At 45.2% G+C, this 17,774-nt stretch overlaps 1 protein-coding gene across 5 annotated transcripts in view; it reads right to left on the bottom strand.

Annotated features, from left to right (window-relative positions):
* The window catches only part of Dclre1c (DNA cross-link repair 1C), a 29,748-nt gene extending 13,388 nt beyond the window's left edge, over positions 1–16,360 (bottom strand). For 2 of the 5 annotated variants that reach the window (XR_005285818.1, XM_038333634.1), the window contains exons 1-9: positions 16,202–16,360; positions 14,628–14,679; positions 11,378–11,462; positions 6,961–7,020; positions 4,640–4,695; positions 4,012–4,113; positions 3,471–3,543; positions 2,998–3,138; positions 222–323 (exon numbers count right to left, since the gene is read on the bottom strand). Coding sequence is in view for 4 of the 5 variants with exons in the window: in XM_038333634.1 (XP_038189562.1) it covers positions 222–323; positions 2,998–3,138; positions 3,471–3,543; positions 4,012–4,113; positions 4,640–4,695; positions 6,961–7,020; positions 11,378–11,462; positions 14,628–14,679; positions 16,202–16,310 (780 nt within the window). In the remaining variant the exon portion in view is untranslated. Of the gene's footprint in view, positions 1–221; positions 324–2,997; positions 3,139–3,470; positions 3,544–4,011; positions 4,114–4,639; positions 4,696–6,960; positions 7,021–11,377; positions 11,463–14,627; positions 14,680–16,201 lie in introns of those variants that run through there. The other 3 variants (XM_038333635.1, XM_038333636.1, XM_038333638.1) reach the window with 3 other exon arrangements.
* Between the last annotated feature and the right edge of the window lie 1,414 nt (positions 16,361–17,774).

The following is a 17,774-nucleotide window of genomic DNA, read 5'->3' as shown; positions in this document are numbered from 1 at the left end:
TTACAAATAAAATTCCACCTTCATGTAGAAGAAGCAATTTTCTGTAACGGATTTAAGAATCTGTGTGTGCTCCTCATTATGAGGTACGTGCTCATGGAATATAGGTATGTATAACTGCTAACGGCTAACAGCTAACAGCTTAGGATCATAAAGAGTTCCAAAAGGGAATTTCTGATCTGCCGCCTTGATCTCAATTTCTCAGGTCCCACAAAGAACAGTACCTTTGGGTGGCGGCAGGCATGGATTTGGGTGTTTCGGTCCGTGGTGAGGTGATGGAGGATATCAGGCATGTTTCTAAACATATCCATCTTGTCCACATGAACCTGTGTACAATACAAGAGCAGGTAGAAGAAGCACACTGTTTGAAATGCAGTCCTAAGAGGACACACATTCCAGGGGACACTGTCCAGTTAGTGGATGAGTCTTCTCTCTTGCAGTCTCATTTGGGGCTCTGGTGTCACTAGGCAAAGGACCGATCCCATAGATTGCAGCTGATTGTGTTAATACTGTCCTTCGAGAATCATTTGGTTCATATTGATTATGCATCTCCTGGATGTCAAACAATTCTAAACTCTAGCACTACAGCAGAGGCCAAAGCCGACAAGGACAATCAAGAAGCTCCCACTGGGCTGGTGAGATGGCTCAGTGGGTACAAGTGTGTGCTAAAGAAGCTGTGGCCCTGGATTCAGTCTCCAGAACCACTTAGAGGGAGAGAAGCAACTATAATGTGTCCTGTGTGGCACGCATGTTACCACTCTAATGCCATACAACATGCCACACAGAACAGCTGGTGTGGTTTTAAAAAAAAGAAGTAAGACCCAGATTGTCCTGCCACATAGAACTTCACACGGCAAAGAGGAGAGAAAGATCCAGAAAAACAAATACTCAAATGTGGCTGACCTGCAGAAATTTAAGGCTATTAACAGTTTAAAGTATTAAAACCAATGATGTCACTTTTACTTCAAGCTTGTCTTCTGGGTCTTTCAAAGCAGATGATATTAGTGCCTAAACTGATATTAGGATTATGAAACAAAATTAAAATTGTAACACTCTCATGTTGGTGTGAGACTAACAAACACACAAAAATAATGTCCAATTACTGTGCTGGCTGCTGCTAAGGCAGGGTGCAGAAAGAACTTAGGCACAACTGCTTACCTGAGTGGCCCGTTGGACTTAGAGCTGATTTACTTACGACCATCGGAAGGAAAGATAAGTGACTGAGGAGAGGGGGCAGTCAGGAAACATGGATTTGCAGGCATAAGGAACTAAGTTTGATCCCCAGAACCATGCAAAAAATATGGCTATGGTGGCCTGAGCTTGTGATCCCAATTGGGAGGTGGGACAGGAGGATCCCTGGGGTACACCTGCTAGCCAGTCCACCTAGTGGGTTCCAGGTCAATGAGAGACTGTCTTTAAACAAAGAATCAGACTTTTGGCCTTTAACACTTGCACTCAAATGCAGAGGTGCTTGTATACACAGACACAGACACACAGAGAAAACAGAAGTCAGGTATGGTGATGCTTCTATTATCGCAGCACTCAGAAGACTGAGGCAGGAGGATCATGAGTTTGAAGGCAGTCTGGCTGCAGAGTGAGTTTCAGACAGACCTGGGCAATGCACCCCTTTCTCCCAGAAAAGATAAAGGAAAATAAGGAAGAAAGAAAATAGTGAACGTGCCGTTCAGGCTCTCTAAGGAGAATGGCGAGGGCTAAAGTGAACTGTGGGAGAGAATCGGCACAGCGGTGACCAGGAAGGCAGCCGCAGGTCGCCCCTGAGCACCCGAGCGGTGACCAGGAAGGCAGCCGCAGGTCGCCCCTGAGCACCCGAGCGGTGACCAGGAAGGCAGCCGCAGGTCGCCCCTGAGCACCCGAGCGGTGACCAGGAAGGCAGCCGCAGGTCGCCCCTGAGCACCTGACTTGGAAACCCCACCATTTTTTCTTTGTAAACTCCTGATCTAGAATTATCCCCATCTCTGCCAAAGGGATGTAAGGAAACTCTGGGGCCACCATCAAAAAAGCCTCTCCCTGAAGCCTCCCTGCCCCCCACTTCTCCTTCCAGGGTTCAGAGCTGTGGCTTCCATTCTTCACATACCCCTGAAATTACACCCCAAATAACTGCCACCACTACACATCAGAGAGACAGAGTATGAAGAAGAATTTAAAAGACAGGTAATGCAAATGTGTGTGTGTGTGTGTGTGTGTGTGTGTGTGTGTGTGTGTGTGTGTGTGTGATCGGGTGGATCTACATTTAATAACCCACAACTACAAATGTCCACCTGGTCCCAATGTTTCATTTTGTTCAGTGATTATTTCCAATCCATATTCTCTCAGGCACAAATGTTCCAGACACTTTCTGCCCTGGAAGAGGAGGTACATGCTCAACAGCCTCTATACATACCCCAGGCTCTTCTGCCCTGGGTCTGAGCGGCCAGCATCAAACATCTGGGAAAGAGTGGTCGAAATGGGCAAGTGGAAACTCCCACCATGCCCAGCACTGACCCACTGACTATCTCCAGGTCAATGCTCTTCATGTGTTGTTGGCCATGAGTCAAAGCAGGAAATACAGTTTCCATAGCAACCTGATCAGCACACAATCAAGGAGAAATCCATATTCATGTGTACATGTATGTTTCCAACCAGTTAAGTAAATGTTCACTGTCAATACCTAAACTGCAAGCAATATAGCCAGGTATCACTGGGTTCAAATTTACTTTTGATACTGGTCACAGTTGCTATATTTATTTTATAACCCACACTTTGGGAAAAAAACACTTTGCCTCTGGGGCATATTTTTGAGCTGTGACTGCCCTTTTGCGAGGATATGTACCTATAAAGATGAGGTGACTTCTAAGAGGCAGCTGTGTTTTGGCAAGCTGCTCCAACTCCCCACTCCCATACCCCACCTTCAGTTATTTGGGGAGGAGGAGGGAAAGGAGTAGGGGAAGGGAATAGAGAGGGGCAAGGCAAGGAAGGGGGGCTAGGAAAAGCGAGAGGTACCTGGACTCCCAGCTCCTCACTCAGGTTGGTGAACAAATACTCATAGCCATAAGCTGCTTTACAGTTCAGCCATACAGCGTGGTGTGGACTCCTAGTGATCCAGCTCCGAACCAGCTCCAAAATTCCCCTTAAGCACTCCTCCTAGATGGCCAAAAAAAAAAAAAAAAAAAAAAAAAAGATACTTTGAAGAAACTCACTAACCTTTCTCCTCTTCAACATTCAGAGGCAATCGCTTCCCAAAGGGATAACTGCTGTTAATAGCCTCCACCGGCCATTCCAACAAGACAGGTGGCTACACCCCAGCTCACCACCCCAGGCAGCCCCATTACCCCAGGCGCCCCGTCACCCCAAGCAGTCCCGTAACCCCAGCCAGCCCCGTCACCCCAAACAGTCCCGTAACCCCAGCCAGGCAGCCTCGTCACCCCAGCCAGCCCCGTCACCCCAGCCAGCCCCATCACCCCAAGCAAACATACACGACTTGGAATTTGATAAAACCTTGGGTCACAGAATGTGGTGTCTAAATATACACTTTGGATGTCTTTTACTCTGAGAAGAAGAAGAAAAAATACTGTTAGCTATTTCATGGGACATAATTGTGTATAAATTATGTAGAACCTGGGTTATTTTCAATTGTGTACTACTCCACTTCCAAATCTATTGTCCATCAATCTCACTGGAACAATATTCATCCAATAAAATACATATTTATGAGCCAGTTGGTGTTGGCACACACTTGTAGTCCCAGCACTCTGGAGGCAGAGGCAGGTGGGTCTCTGTGAGTTCAAGGCCAGCCTGGTCTACAGAGCGAGTTCAGATTTTGGAGCAGAGAAACGACTCTGTGGGTAAAAACACCGATCATCAAGCCTGATAGCCTGGGTTCCATCCCCAGGGCCCATGTGGTGAAACGGGACCCACTCCCACAAATTATCCTCTGACCTGCACACACACACACACACACACACACACACACACTTATTCAACCTGCACAGCCAAGAATTATAGAAGGTCCTCTACCTGCCCCCAGAGTGCAGAAGCTCCATTCTAGAAGCTTCTCCTTTTGCCAGTCTGAAGTCTCCTGTGTATAAGACGGTTCCATTACTGCCCTGAAATAAAAACCTGAAAAATAAATGTATCTCAGTAACTTCCAAATCACAAAGTCCTAAGAAAGCTAAAATTGCAGCAAAGGCCTCCTGCCAAACATATGCCTTACAAGGTAGTGTTAGAATTTTGGCAGTGCTAAGTCCTGGTGACTACCACTTTTCCCCATGAGGAGCAAAAACAAATACAATAAAATATGATCAAACAGGATGGGAACATTACTGAATCTGTACTAGGCATGGCCTGGAATATTCTAGCACTTCCTAATATACACTCAAATCATTGCATTCCAGAGAGAGAAAAATCCCTGTGATACGACAGCGCAAAGACACAGAGGAAATCCCAATTTAAGGCATGTACACTAAGAAAGCCACATTTCAAGGGGTCTTCATCTCGGTTTCCCAAGCTCAATTTTGATTAAAGACACTGCCAGAAAAAGGAAATCTATCTCTGTACACATACTACACTTTAGACGCTAAAAAGTTATCTCTACAAGCATAATACATACTTATATAAGAAGAAATGGGAACAGAGGGGCCCTTACATAACTGATCCTGGGCAGTGACCAGCTGGTAAGAGAGTCACAACAACCTCTTCCTTCTAAAAAAAAAGAAAGAAAATAATAGTACAAAAGTCACCATGAGGAACTGCCTAATTCATAATTCATAGCGTTGCCTTTTTCAGTCTCTCACTCTTCAAACTGTGGAAGAAGTGTCTTGTCCACTCCCTTACACAGAGCTATGATAGGACTCGGTTCCTTTTCTAGGTACACACTCAAGAGAATGGTCACAAGAGAAAATCTGTGCATGGACATTCATTGCATAAACACACCAGCCCCAAAGTGGAAACACTTCAAAATACCTAGCAACGGATGAATGGATAAACAGCATAAGGTTTGTCCACACCATCTGGCCATAAAGATAAGATTCTATATATGTATGCCATCCACATATAGGGATGCCTACTGAAAAATGCTCAGAGAAAGAAGTCCCATGATGTATAATAATTCCACAGATAAGCAAGTCCAAAAAGATAGAAAGGAAAACAACAGCCACCAGGAGCTGTGACAGGAAGGGGTGGGAGTGGCTGGAACAGGCACAGGGTTTCTGAGTGGTGAAAATATTCTAAAATTGGTTATGGTGGTGTACGGATAGTTCTGTGAATGCATTAGAGCTACCAGGTCTTCAAGGGGGTGAATTGTGTGTTGATGAATATTGCAATAATGCTATTATTAAAAGAAAAAAAGAAGTGGGTGCAGTCCGGTCCCAGCTCATCACATTGTACGTGGCATTGCCCCTTTAAGACAGAGCCTGCTGGGCACCACTGACTCTCCAGCTCTCGCGAGGAGAGGGCAGAGCTCTGCCTGCAATGGTTCACTGCTCAGTAATAATTCCTCAGCCACTGCTCACAGCACTCATCCTCCAGGCCCCTTTCAATGGGGGTCTCCAGGTTGGGGCTGGGGACACACTGCACAAAAGCCAGGTCACAGGACAAGGCATGTAAGAGGCACAGCAAGACCCCCAACAAGAGCCTGCACTGTTGGTGCTCAGTGCTGGGCTTGGAGGAAGCATCTACAGGTGACAAGGCCAATGATAACATTCTTCCCAGGTCACACTTGCAAAAATTCAGGCTTGCTCTCCTTCCCTAATTCTCTCCCTTTCTCCTTTCCTCCTTGTCCCCCCTGCCACCCAAACCTGGCTCTACCAGGATGAAACTGATGAAGAATACACCCTATCTTCTAGCATCTAAATGGTCATCTCTCTTCTGGTCACAGTCACACACACAGGCCACCTTCTGAGTTCCACACTGTGAAGCCACATATGATGATGTTATAACAGACTACAGAGCAAATGCTAATCTGACTGCCAGAAAACAGGCAAATCCCCCCTAGCCCTTGGTGTCATTTAGACTGGACTTTGCTTTGTTTTAAGGCCTACAGTCTTATTTACTATTAAACAATACATCCATAAAGTACTAGCTCTAAATTTAAGGCTGAAAAGTAAACTTTATCACTTGGGCAGAGACTTTGTTGTACTTGAGTTTGTTTGAAAAAATATTAACAAACCACTATTTTATATCCCAGATATAAGAAACAATAAATATGATAACATTGTGTACTATTAACAAATAACATTCTTGTCCTAAACATGGAAAGAGAGAGAGAGAGAGAGAGAGAGGAGAGAGAGAGAGAGAGAGAGAGAGAGAGAGAGAGAGAGAGAGAGAGACAGAGAGAGACAGAGAGAGAGAGACAGAGAGAGAGAGAAGGAAAAAATAAAGACACCATGTATAGTCCTTCTAATGTTTGAAATAATTCTAACAATCTATGACTGAATGTCTCTATTCCCTGCAGCTGGGGGTTCAAACAGAGACCCCTGGGAATTTAACTAAGAAGCTTTTGACAGGTGATTAGTTCTTGAAATTAACCCCTCAGAAAACAGAGTAGTGCCCTTACACGGGAACTTTTACTTCTCCCTGTGTGAGAAATAATAGCTAAGAATCCACAAAGAGAGAGTACCAGGCTACTGTGAGAGAACTCCAGCCCATAGTGAGAGACCCCACCCCACAACGAGAGAACCCCAATCTTCAGTCAGAGAACCCCAGCCCACAGCAAGAGAACCCCAAGTCATGGGTAGAGAACCCCAATCTGCAGTCAGAGAATGCCAGGCCATGGGGACAGAACCCCAGGCCATGGGGACAGAACCCCGGCAAATAGGGATCAAAACACTCACAAATGTTGTGGTTGTTTTTCTAAAAATTTACTTCATTCATAAATTATTGTTTATGAATAAATGAGCATTCTAAATTAAAGAGAAAGTTAAAGAATCATTTTAGCACAAAGAAAACATACAAAATATGTATAGTTACCTCACCTGATGCCTCGTCAACTAAAGCTATCTGGGTAGGAGTTTCAATTTCAATTGCTATCTGGAAAGAGATTAAGTGAGGATGTTATAGACTCCACGTAACCATTTGTGATTTCAGTAAAATCAGTAGTTTAAGAAAATGGCATAACAAAACAAAAATACCTTTAATAGCTCAGTGTTACAGCACTTGCTTAGCGTGTTCAGGCCTTAGACTCCAGGATCAGCGTGTGCTGATCACATATACTCAGTACACACACAGAGCACATATACTCAGTACACACACACACACACACACACACACACACACACAATACAGCACAATACAGTAATCTCACATATACACACTCAGTACATACACACACACACACACACACACACACACACACACATACAGTAACCGGGGACAAATGTTAAAATATCCCATTTACAGATGAGAAGCATCAGCTCATGCTGCATCATGAAACCACTGGGCTGGAGACTGTTTTGAAGAGATTTTGGAGAACTTCCATTTTCTTCACTTTTCCTATCTGCATGTGCATGTATGTGGTGGGCATGCATGGGGGCACATTAAGCACTCCACTGCTAAGCTGCATCACCAGCTCTAGATAGATTTCCCTGTAGTGGACAAACCCGTACAGCCATTGTATGTGGCATGAACACCAGTCTTGGGATTGCTTAGACATGACCCTGAGCCCTGAGGTCATCCTTTGTGCTCAGTCAGTGATGGTTTTCAGAGACTTACGGTGTTTCTGAAGGAGCTCCACAACCCCTGCAGGACTTTAGTCACAAGAGGGTCCTGGCAAACCCTGAACATCTTGTATTACTGTGCACACGATAAGGACTATAAAGCTGCAGGGGTGTAATATAAATATGCTTCTCCATGGCTGTTTGAGGTTCAGTTCATCGAGCCTGAGCCTCCCTGCTGCCTCAGAGCCCCATTACATCCTGGAGTGGCTTTCTTTCTTTGATCATCCCTGGTCATCAGAACAGTGACACCTCGTTGGTGCGTATGTGTTCCTGTGAACATGCATGTGCATATGGAAGCAGAGGCTGATGTCGTGTCTTCCTCCATGGCCTTTTCCTTCTTTGAGACAGGGTCTCTCATTAAACCTGCAGTTGGCCAGTGAGCAGCAGCAATCTGCCTATCTGCTGGGCTCACAGGATTTATATACTTCCCTGAGTCAAGGGCCAATGTGACCGTAACACGCAGTGATCAGCACTATCGAGGCTGGAAGGGGATGCTGACATGGCTTGGCTGCCTTCCCGGTCTCTAGATGCCTTTGTTTTTTTTTTTTTTTTTTTTTTGGTTTTTTCGAGACAGGGTTTCTCTGCAGCTTTTTTTTTAGAGCCTGCCCTGGAACTAGCTCTTGTAGACCAGGCCGGCCTCGAACTCACAGAGATCTGCCTGCCTCTGCCTCCCGAGTGCTGGGATTAAAGGCGTGCGCCACCACCGCCCGGCTCTAGATGCCTTTGTTAATTCCAGCTTATGTTGTCTCTTCCCACTTCCTGACTGCCTCAGACTGACTAACTGCATTGGTACAGCCTGGTCTTAGAGGCGAAGGGAGAGCAGTCCAGCTGCAGCGACACAGCTGGCAAGGGGACAGACACACATGACGAAAGGCTACGCCTAGCACGGGATCTTCTGGGTGCAGCACCCAAGCAGAGTGAAAGGGGCCGATGTGGCTTTAGAGGCAGCAGATGTTGGCAGCTGTTTCTATTGAAACATAATGTCCACACAGACTTACTGGGTACAGAACAATAATTTGGTTTGTATGTGTCGTGATCAAATTGAGTTATCAGAATTCCATCCCTTTAACTAGTCATCATCCCATTCTTTGCGAATCGTTGGATTCCTTATTATCACAGACTGTTGGAGGCTCAGTCTGTACAAAATTGTTCTTGTATTGTTTCCTTTTTAAAAAAAAAATTGTTCACATTTAGTTGATTATTGTGGAGTGGAGGGGAAGTGAGCATACACGTAGAGGTCAGAAGCTCACTTGGAGTTCGAGCTCTCCTTCTACCATAGAGGTCCCAGGGTCAAACTTGGGTCATTAGGCTTACTGGCAAGTTCTTTCCCTCTGAGCAACCTCACAGGCTCTTGTCTCATGCTCTGTTGTTTTGGTAACACTGGGGACCAAACACACTAGGCAAACATGCACCACCTCTGAGCTGCGCATCTGGCTGCTGCGGTAAAGAGGCTGGCCCGGGCTTGCTTTGATCTGGCCATTTTTGGCAGAGGAATGCCAGGTGTGGGGCAGAGAAGACAGAGGAGCTGGGACTTGAAAGCTGTCATCTGTCAGACAACAAGACACTACCCTTCGTGCAGACTTCTAACAGTTACTTAAAGCCTGCCCTCCACAGCAATCCCTAACCCTAACCCCATGCTCTACAGTTGCCACCTTCTTGGATATGGACATCACAGATTCCAGCAGGCATCACTTTGAGTGAGAGGTATTTTGTTGACGGCATATATGTTCATGTCCTCTTGAGCTGCAGCTTCTCATCACAGCAGATGATGATCCTCTGTGGATCTTTCGGTTCTCTGGCGTTTTGTTTGGCTGGCTTCTTTGGCCTTTAGTTCTACTCCATATGATGGAAAACCGCCACACTGGCACTTTGGGTTTCTGTTTAGTTTATGTTCTTCCTTCCCTTTCTTTTCTTTTTTCTTTTTAAAATCTATCCTTTGCTTTATCTAGATCTAGGTTAGCATTGGCCTTCCTTTGAGCTTTTTTAACTTTTCTCACCTCCACTGAGAAATCTGCTCCTCCTTAAGATAATAAGGTTCATAACAGGACTTTGTCTGCCATGTTTACATTTTATTTTATTTACATTAAATTTTCTTTTGACTACCTTCTGGAGGAGAGAACCATTTCATTTTTCCAGAATAAAAGTTATCCATTAATTGGGTCAGGCACGGTGGCACATGTATTTAATCCTAGCACTCTGGAGGCAGAGGCAGGTAGATCTCTGAGTTTGAGGTCAGCCTAGTCTATATAGCAAATTCTAGACCTGTCAAAGTTACATAGTGTGATCCCTCCCCCGTCATACAACACACACACACACACAAACACTCTCTCTCTCTCTCTCTCTCTCTCTCTCTCTCTCTCAAATTATGCATTTTATATCTCATTCTTTTTTGTCATGTAGGTCAAGATGACATGAAATTCAGGATCTTGGGCCTGGGATATAGATCAGTTGTTGAGCACTGGCACACACAAGATCCCAGGTTTAGTCCACAAAACTAGTTTTGTGTCACTGTTTGGCTCCATTCTATCTTTTAATATTCGAGTACTCTGTTTGTTACCTTTCCTTTCTCTCTTTCTTTAAGCTTTGTGTGTGTGTGTGTGTGTGAGATGTGGGAGGGTCTTCTGTTTTATGTTGATTTCATTGGTTAATAAAGAAACTGCCTTGGCCATTTGATAGGCCAGCCCTTGGGTGGGTGGAGTAGACAGAACAGAATGCTGTCCTCACTACATGTGTGTGTGTGTGTGTGTGTGTGTGTGTGTGTGTGTATCAATGCCACCTGTGTATGAACACCTGCTGAGGCCAGCAGAGGAAGGCAGACCCCCTGGAGCTGGAGTGACAGGTGGTTGTGAGATGCCTAATGTGGATGCTGACGAGCATCAGGTGCTCTTAGCCACTGAACCATCTCTTGGCCCTGATCCTTACTGTAAACTTCAAATTATGTTTCCACTTCCTGAGCTAGCCTGTGATTTAAAAGTTACGAGAATGCACACTTTGTCTGGGTTTGAATACATCTCAGGCAGGCAGTCCATGAGAGCAGGTAAAGTGTAAGACCTAAAGCACATTCTCGCAGAACAAGAAAACAGCCAATTGCTGACACCTAAACCGCTGAATTACACAGCAAATACCACTGTTCTACTTAATGATGAACCTATAATATGTGAAGAAAGGAGTTTTGAATAATTCCAAAGAGTTTTTTCAAAAGGATGCCTCTAAAATTACTCCCCATGTCTGATGGAGGACTCTCACTGGTTAATAAAGACACTGCCTTGGCTTTTTGATAGGGCAGGATTTAGATAGGTGGAGTAGACAGAACAGAATGCTGGGAAGAAGGGAAGTTAGGCAGATGCTTCAGACAGTCGCCATGATTCTCCGACCCGAGACAGATGCTATGGAGCCAGCCGCCTGGTCAGACATGCTGAATCTTTCCGGGTAAGCCACAATCTCGTGGTGGCATTCAGATTATTAGATATGGGTTAGTCAAGATGTGAAAATTAGCGGATAAGAGACTGAAACTAATGAATACAGTTTGTGTGTTGTTATTTCGGGTGTAAAGCTAACCATGCGGGAGCAAGGCAGGATGAAAAGCAGGCCTGCCCGCCTCCTCACTACACATGTCCACAACAAAGTAGTGCTATGCAAAAATTACAATTTTAAAATTACAAGTGACTTACAATTCGTTTTTCCCAGAATTTGTACTTTGGGCTAGTTAACAACAGCTCCTTGGTAACTGGAGAACAGTACAGGAAAACCTTCAAACTGAAAGCAAAAAAACAAAACAGAATGGGAAAAAAAGCTGTTTCAGTGGAATTCACAAGTCACTTTGGTGAGTCAGCAATGCATTTCACGGGCTATGATCTTTCTCCAGTAAATCACAATCAGTTAACAGGGAAAGTGAGAGAGTGGCTCCCATGACTTGGCTATAAAAGCCCCTCTAAAACCACGCGCTAAGGCTTGGTGTCCAATACAGTGTTCAGAAAGAGGCAGGGCTTTGGAGGTATGGAAGGCCTCTGAGCGAATGCACGGATTAACCCTGTGATGGAGTCATGAACCGATATGACAGATTACTGGAGGTGGGGCTAATGGTGAAGGACATCTCTGGGGACACATCCTTGACAGGTATCCCTTATCCCTGGTCCTCCCTGTCTCTTGCTTTCTGCTTCATGACTGTGGGAGGGGCCAGCTTTCATCTGCCATGTTTTTTGCCACGTTTCTGCCTCGCTAGGAGCCTAAGAGCACTGGAACCAGCCAATCACAGACTGAAACCAGGAAGCAAAGGAGATCTTCCCTCAGGTGCCTTGCCAAAGTCACAGCTGGCTAACAACGTACCGGTATACCACCACCCATTTCAGTCCCGTCACCATGCAGGGCCCTCCCCTCCCTAAGAAGCGCATGGCTTCTCTTCTGTTGAAACCACGTGCTGGGGGCTTAAAGTGTATCACAGTACTGGAACACTTGCCTATCATGAGAAGAGGAAAAAAAGCTTGTATGTGGTCAGGTACAACTAGGAAGGACACCACCAAATGTTAAGTTACTTCTAGGAAACAGAAAGAGGGTGCTGGGAATAGAGATTTCTGCTTTTTGCTTCATATAAATCTACTTTTCTGTGTTTGCTGAAGAGCAAAGCCAGAGCCTTGCGTAGGCCGGTCACAGGCTCTACCCCTGAGCAGCACCTCAGGTCCTTGTATTTACATTTCTAGTGAACAGATACTAATTTCTATCAAATTCTAAAAATGTCATGGTATAGCTTGGAGATCAGGAATACACTCCATGCTAAAGTATACTTCCACACACTGTATACTCCATCTGTTTGTATTCTTTGATGCACATAAGTTCAAGAACAGCCAGGGCTACATGGTGAGACTGTGTGTCGAACACACCCATCCACACCCACACCCACACACTTCACCCTAACAGGAGGGGCTTATGAGCCCTCATTTTGAACTGGGCAGATCTCTGTAACTGCTTTGACTACAGAATATGATGGAAGTAATTGCAGGACTCTTTTTGTTTTAGTACAAAAGTATTTGTATTGGAAATACAAATACTGTATTTTTTTAATATAAAAACCAGCACTTGGTTTTAACAGAAGAGAAGTGATGGGCTTCTCAGGGAGGGGAGGACCCTGAATGTCCCCTCTTCCTGCTCAATGACAGGTCTGAAATGGGTGATGGTATACCGGTACTTGGTTAGCCAGCTTGTCACTGTGGCAAGGCACTTGAGAGAAACAACTTCAAAGGGGGAAGATCGACTCTGCTTAAAGCAGATTTTGTTTTAATAGCAAGATCTACGTTGAGACAGGGTTTCTCTGTGTAACAGGACTGGCTGTCCTGAAACTCACTATGTAGATCAGGCTGCCCTCAAACTCACATGAATCTGTCTACCTCTGCCTCTCCAGGGCTGGAATTACAGAGGTGCGTCACCACGCCTGGCAACTCCAAGACTGTTAAAGCTTGCTCTCCAGACAATATGCCTGCCTCCTGACTCTCCCTTGGGACTTTGTTTTGCTCACTATGTCATCCTGGCTAACCTGGAACTTACTATGTAGACCAGACTGGCCTCAAACTCACAAAGATTTGTCTGTGCCTCTGCCTCCCGAGTGCCTGGACTAAAAGCCTACTCACCATCTCTCTCCCAGGATGTACAGCTTTCAACCCTGGATTCTCTACCAACAAAACTAGCTATCCCGGGTTAAAGAAGCCTCTCAGAGACAGACAAGCTCAGAAAGCCAGCTATTCTAGGCTTTGATGCTGTTACATGATTCCTTCCAAGTTTCAGACACTTGAGTCTTCAGATTTCAGTCCCACCTGATGCCAGCCAGGCAGAAAGGAGCAATCCCCGCTGTACACAATTCCTGATGCAGAGGAACTGAGAGACTGGTGTTATCTTAAAACATTCAGTTACAAGGTAATGCTACATGGCCATAGGTAGCTGATACATAGGCTCTGACTTCAGGCAGACCTGGCTAAAAACCTGGTCCTGACACTCACTGGACCTGTGACACTGAACAGCTCATTTAACCTGTTTGGCTTCTTAGTATCCTCATCTGTAAATTAGGAATAACAATAGTACCTATTTAAAGATTATCAAGAGGTTCTGATGAGGATAACATTCTCAGTCTCCACCAGGCCTGGCCCATCACAGCAGCCAGGGCATCTTGTCAGTCTAGGATTCTCGAACAACCACTCATATACATAAACATACACGCTTACAACAATGAAAGCAGATGAGCCATTGCCGCAGCCAGCAACACAGACGGGCCACAGAGATACAATGTTAAGACAAAGTTGGAGCTGGAGAGTTGGCTCAGCCATTGGGATAGTCGCTCTTCCAGAAGACCCAGGTTCAATTCCTGGCACTCACATAGCCACTATAAATGTCTGTTACCCTGGCACCTTCTGGCTTCTGTGGGCACTGCCCACATGTGGTATGCATATACACTATATACGCAGGCAAAAACAAGCATTTACATGAAACAAAAATAATAAAGTTTTGAAAAATGTTTAAGAAGATTTCTTAATCTATAGAGTATATGATCCTATTTACTTATTTTTGTTTGTTTTTGACAAGTTCTTACTATGTAACCCAGACTGGCCTTGAACTCACAACCCTCTTGTTTCCTCAGTGTTGGGGGTTACACCACCATGTCACGTCTTCTAGTTATATAAAATTCAAGAATAACCAAAGTTAGCCCATCATGACAAAAGGTCAAAATAGGAATTAGTTCTGGGAGAAGGAGCAGCAGTGATTATACAGGGTTCCTGGGATATTGGTAGTGTTCGATTTCTTATTGGTAGGGAAGCTAGATAGTGTTTATACAGGCTTATCATGCTACCCCTTAAGGTGGAAGTACTGCTCTGTCTAGGTGCTATCTCTTAGTTAAGATGGCTACTTATATGCAAATAAGTAACAAAAATCAATTACCTGCATTCCAGCCTCCTTTTCATGGAAGGAGCCCTCAATCCTTTCATGTGATCTACAAGGAAAAGAATCAGAAATCATAAACACCTTTTGTTTCACTTTTTAAAAAGAGGATTCCTCGGCCCACGACAGCTGGGCTGTCTTTGTGAGCTTCCTATTGAGAGACATTACATAAGGCTCACTGTTATGAGCAAATTGATCCCACAGGTCTTTGGTCCTTCTGTAGATTAAGAATGTTTCGGAACACAGAGCAGGAACCACTAAAAGTTTGTCCACCTGAGCGGATGAAAACAAGCCCCACATGGCTGAGGAGACCGAGGCAGGCAAGTGCTAGGAGAACCTATGTGAACTGATTTGACGACACCAAGGATACGAGAACTCTGCCAGATAACCTAAAATAGTGATATAAGAAGAAAAATGAGGGGCTGGAGAGATGGCTCAGAGGTTAAGAGCACTGGCTGCTCTTCCAGAGGTCCTGAGTTCTATTCCCAGCAACCACATGGTGACTCACAACCATCTATGAGATCTGATGCCCTCTTCTGGTGGCAGGCATACATGCAGACAGAACATTATATACATAATAAATAAATTAAATAAAAAAAATACTGCAGAAGAAGAAGGGGGAGGAGAAGAGGGGGAGGAGGAAGAGGGGGGAGAGGGGGAGGAGGAGAAGGAGGAGGAAGAAGAAGAAGAAGAAGAAGAAGAAGAAGAGGAAGAGGAAGAGGAAGAGGAAGAAGAAGAAGAAGAAGAAGAAGAAGAAGAAGAAGAAGAAGAAGAAGAAGAAATGAATGAGCCTGGCAGTGATGGCACATCCTTTAATCCCAGCACTCAGGAGGCAGAGGTAGGCGGATCTCTGTCAGTTTGAGACCAGCCTGGTCTACAGAGTGAGCAGAGTGAGTTCCAGGACAGGATCCAAAGCTACACAAAGAAACCCTGTCTCAAAAAAAAACAACAAACAAACAAAAACAAACAAACAAACAAACAAACAAAAACACCTGGCCAGGCCAGGTTGTGTGTGTGTGTGTGTCAGAGAGAGATAGAGACAGAGAGACACACAGAGAGAAATAGTGAGATTAGTGTGTGTATGAGATATTATTGTGTATGTGTATGTGTGTGTGTGAGAGAGAGAGAGAGAAAGAGAGAGAGAGAGAGAGAGAGAGAGAGAGAGAGAGAGAGAGAGAGAGAGAGAGAGAGAGAGAGAGAGAGAGAGAGAGAGAGAGATGCAGATAGATCTCAGGCTCTTGCCTAATGTCTCGGGGTGTAGAAGTTTTGAAACATGTTTTCTTTACGCGTGACAAACGAGAGTTAGAGAGGTATGGGCAAGAGCTAACTAAACCTTACTAAGCCTCTCTGTTAGGATAGCAATCAGCACTTCAAACAGCTTAGCCTTACCACAGGGTCCTGTCAGATTGCAACCGGAGTTGGGGTTACAGAGGTGGTACAGAACTCAATAAAGCCAAGGCGAGGCTAAGAGCCGACTGGGACCAGGGGTGCTCTCTCCTTCACCAGGCCCCGACCCTTCGTCCCATCTCCAGCCCTAGTGCCCTCGCAGTAGGTGGCGAGAGGGGCTCACTCACCCTTGTGACAGTGCGAAAGGAAGTAGGCGCGGGCTTTCAGGTTCTCCCGGTCAAAGCGGTCAATAGAGATGGTTGGATATTCCACCATCTGTCCCTGGAAGGAGCTCATAGCGCCAGGAAGGCTAGCCCCTAAGCACGCCGCGGAAGCCGAGGTGCACACTGACCCTGGGTGCCGCCACTTCCGGGAACCTGTGCAACGCCTCCCATAGGCCGGTCGAACCCAGCTACGTCCAATCAAAGGAGCCTTGCGGCAGGGGGCAGAGCCAAAAACATCCAGTCCTGTCCCCGCGTCCCAGGACTCTCGGTTTAAATAACCACAACAGCAACAGCTGTGCGCTAGCTTAAGTACAAAAGCGAACAAGCACGAAGAGGAAATGCAAGGCTCACGGAGTGTGTCGCTATCTCACAGCTGGTCACGGAGAGTCGCGTTCCTGCCAGAAAGCAACAAAGGAAAACAAAAGTGTTTGGTGCACTGATACAGAGCTGCCCGCATCTGTGGAGTAATCGATGCACGAAACAAAAAAAAAAAAAAAAACACAGCTGGAAATGGTGGCCAGGGAGCTTCCCTTTTTCTAATCACACTGCCTTGCATTTCCTCTTGTCAACAGAAGATCGAGTTCTTGTTCCTTTTTTCCTCTTCTCCCAGTTTGTATTTTACAGGATAACCACGAGGGCTGGATGAGAAAACGGCCTCGGACTCTTGGTTAAGAGAGTCTGTTGGTGCTTGTTCACATTTGTGCATAAACTAACTATGTCTCGAAGGCTACAACTCAGACATAGATTCTTAGAGGAAAAGAAAAATAAAAGTAAAGATCCTGTTGATCTGCTAGCCTCCAGTAATCACTAGAGCTGTGTTTTTAGGAAGCCAGAAGGATGTATATAAAGAAACAGAGGAAGAGGACGATGTTTGGGAAAGTTCATGGTAACACTAATAAAACCCACCAAAGACTTTTGGCAGTGGTCTTTATTGTCTCCTTCCTAGCAAGTTCTCCTTAGATGCTGTTGATCACAAACAACTGGAACTTCCAAATCCTGCTATGCAGAACACTTCGACAAGCCTTATGGAGGTGGGAAGGAAAATTCCCCAAAGGGCAGGCAGGGAGCTAATTACCTTATCTGGGAATACTTCTAACCCTTGGAAATGGCCACCTCTATGTTGGAATTAACCTCTTGTGACTAATAGATGAGAACCTTTTGGAATTTATTAATCTAGCAGACCACTAGTTTCCACCAACCCGAAAGCTAAGAATGTTGTCAGACAGCACCTTGGGCCTATACAAAAGCTTCCCCATCTTCTCTGTATATGCCTCTCTGATGTGTCCAGAATTTTTTGTTGTTGTTCTGTTTTAAGAGACAGGGTTTCTCTGTGAAACAGTCCTGGCTGTCCTGGAACATACTCTGTGGATCAGGTTGTCCTTGAACTCACAGAGATCTGCTTGCCTATGCCTGCTTATGCCTCCCAAGTGCTGGGATCAAAGGTATGCACCACTACCACCTGGCCCAGAAATGCATTTTAAACATGCCTTGATTTATGACTTTCTTTGTTATATAATACTTCATGAAGCTGTTTCCA

Source organism: Arvicola amphibius, chromosome 6, assembly GCF_903992535.2.
Source record: "Arvicola amphibius chromosome 6, mArvAmp1.2, whole genome shotgun sequence".
NCBI lineage: Eukaryota > Metazoa > Chordata > Mammalia > Rodentia > Cricetidae > Arvicola > Arvicola amphibius.
This window is presented reverse-complemented; position numbering and strand designations above follow the sequence as displayed.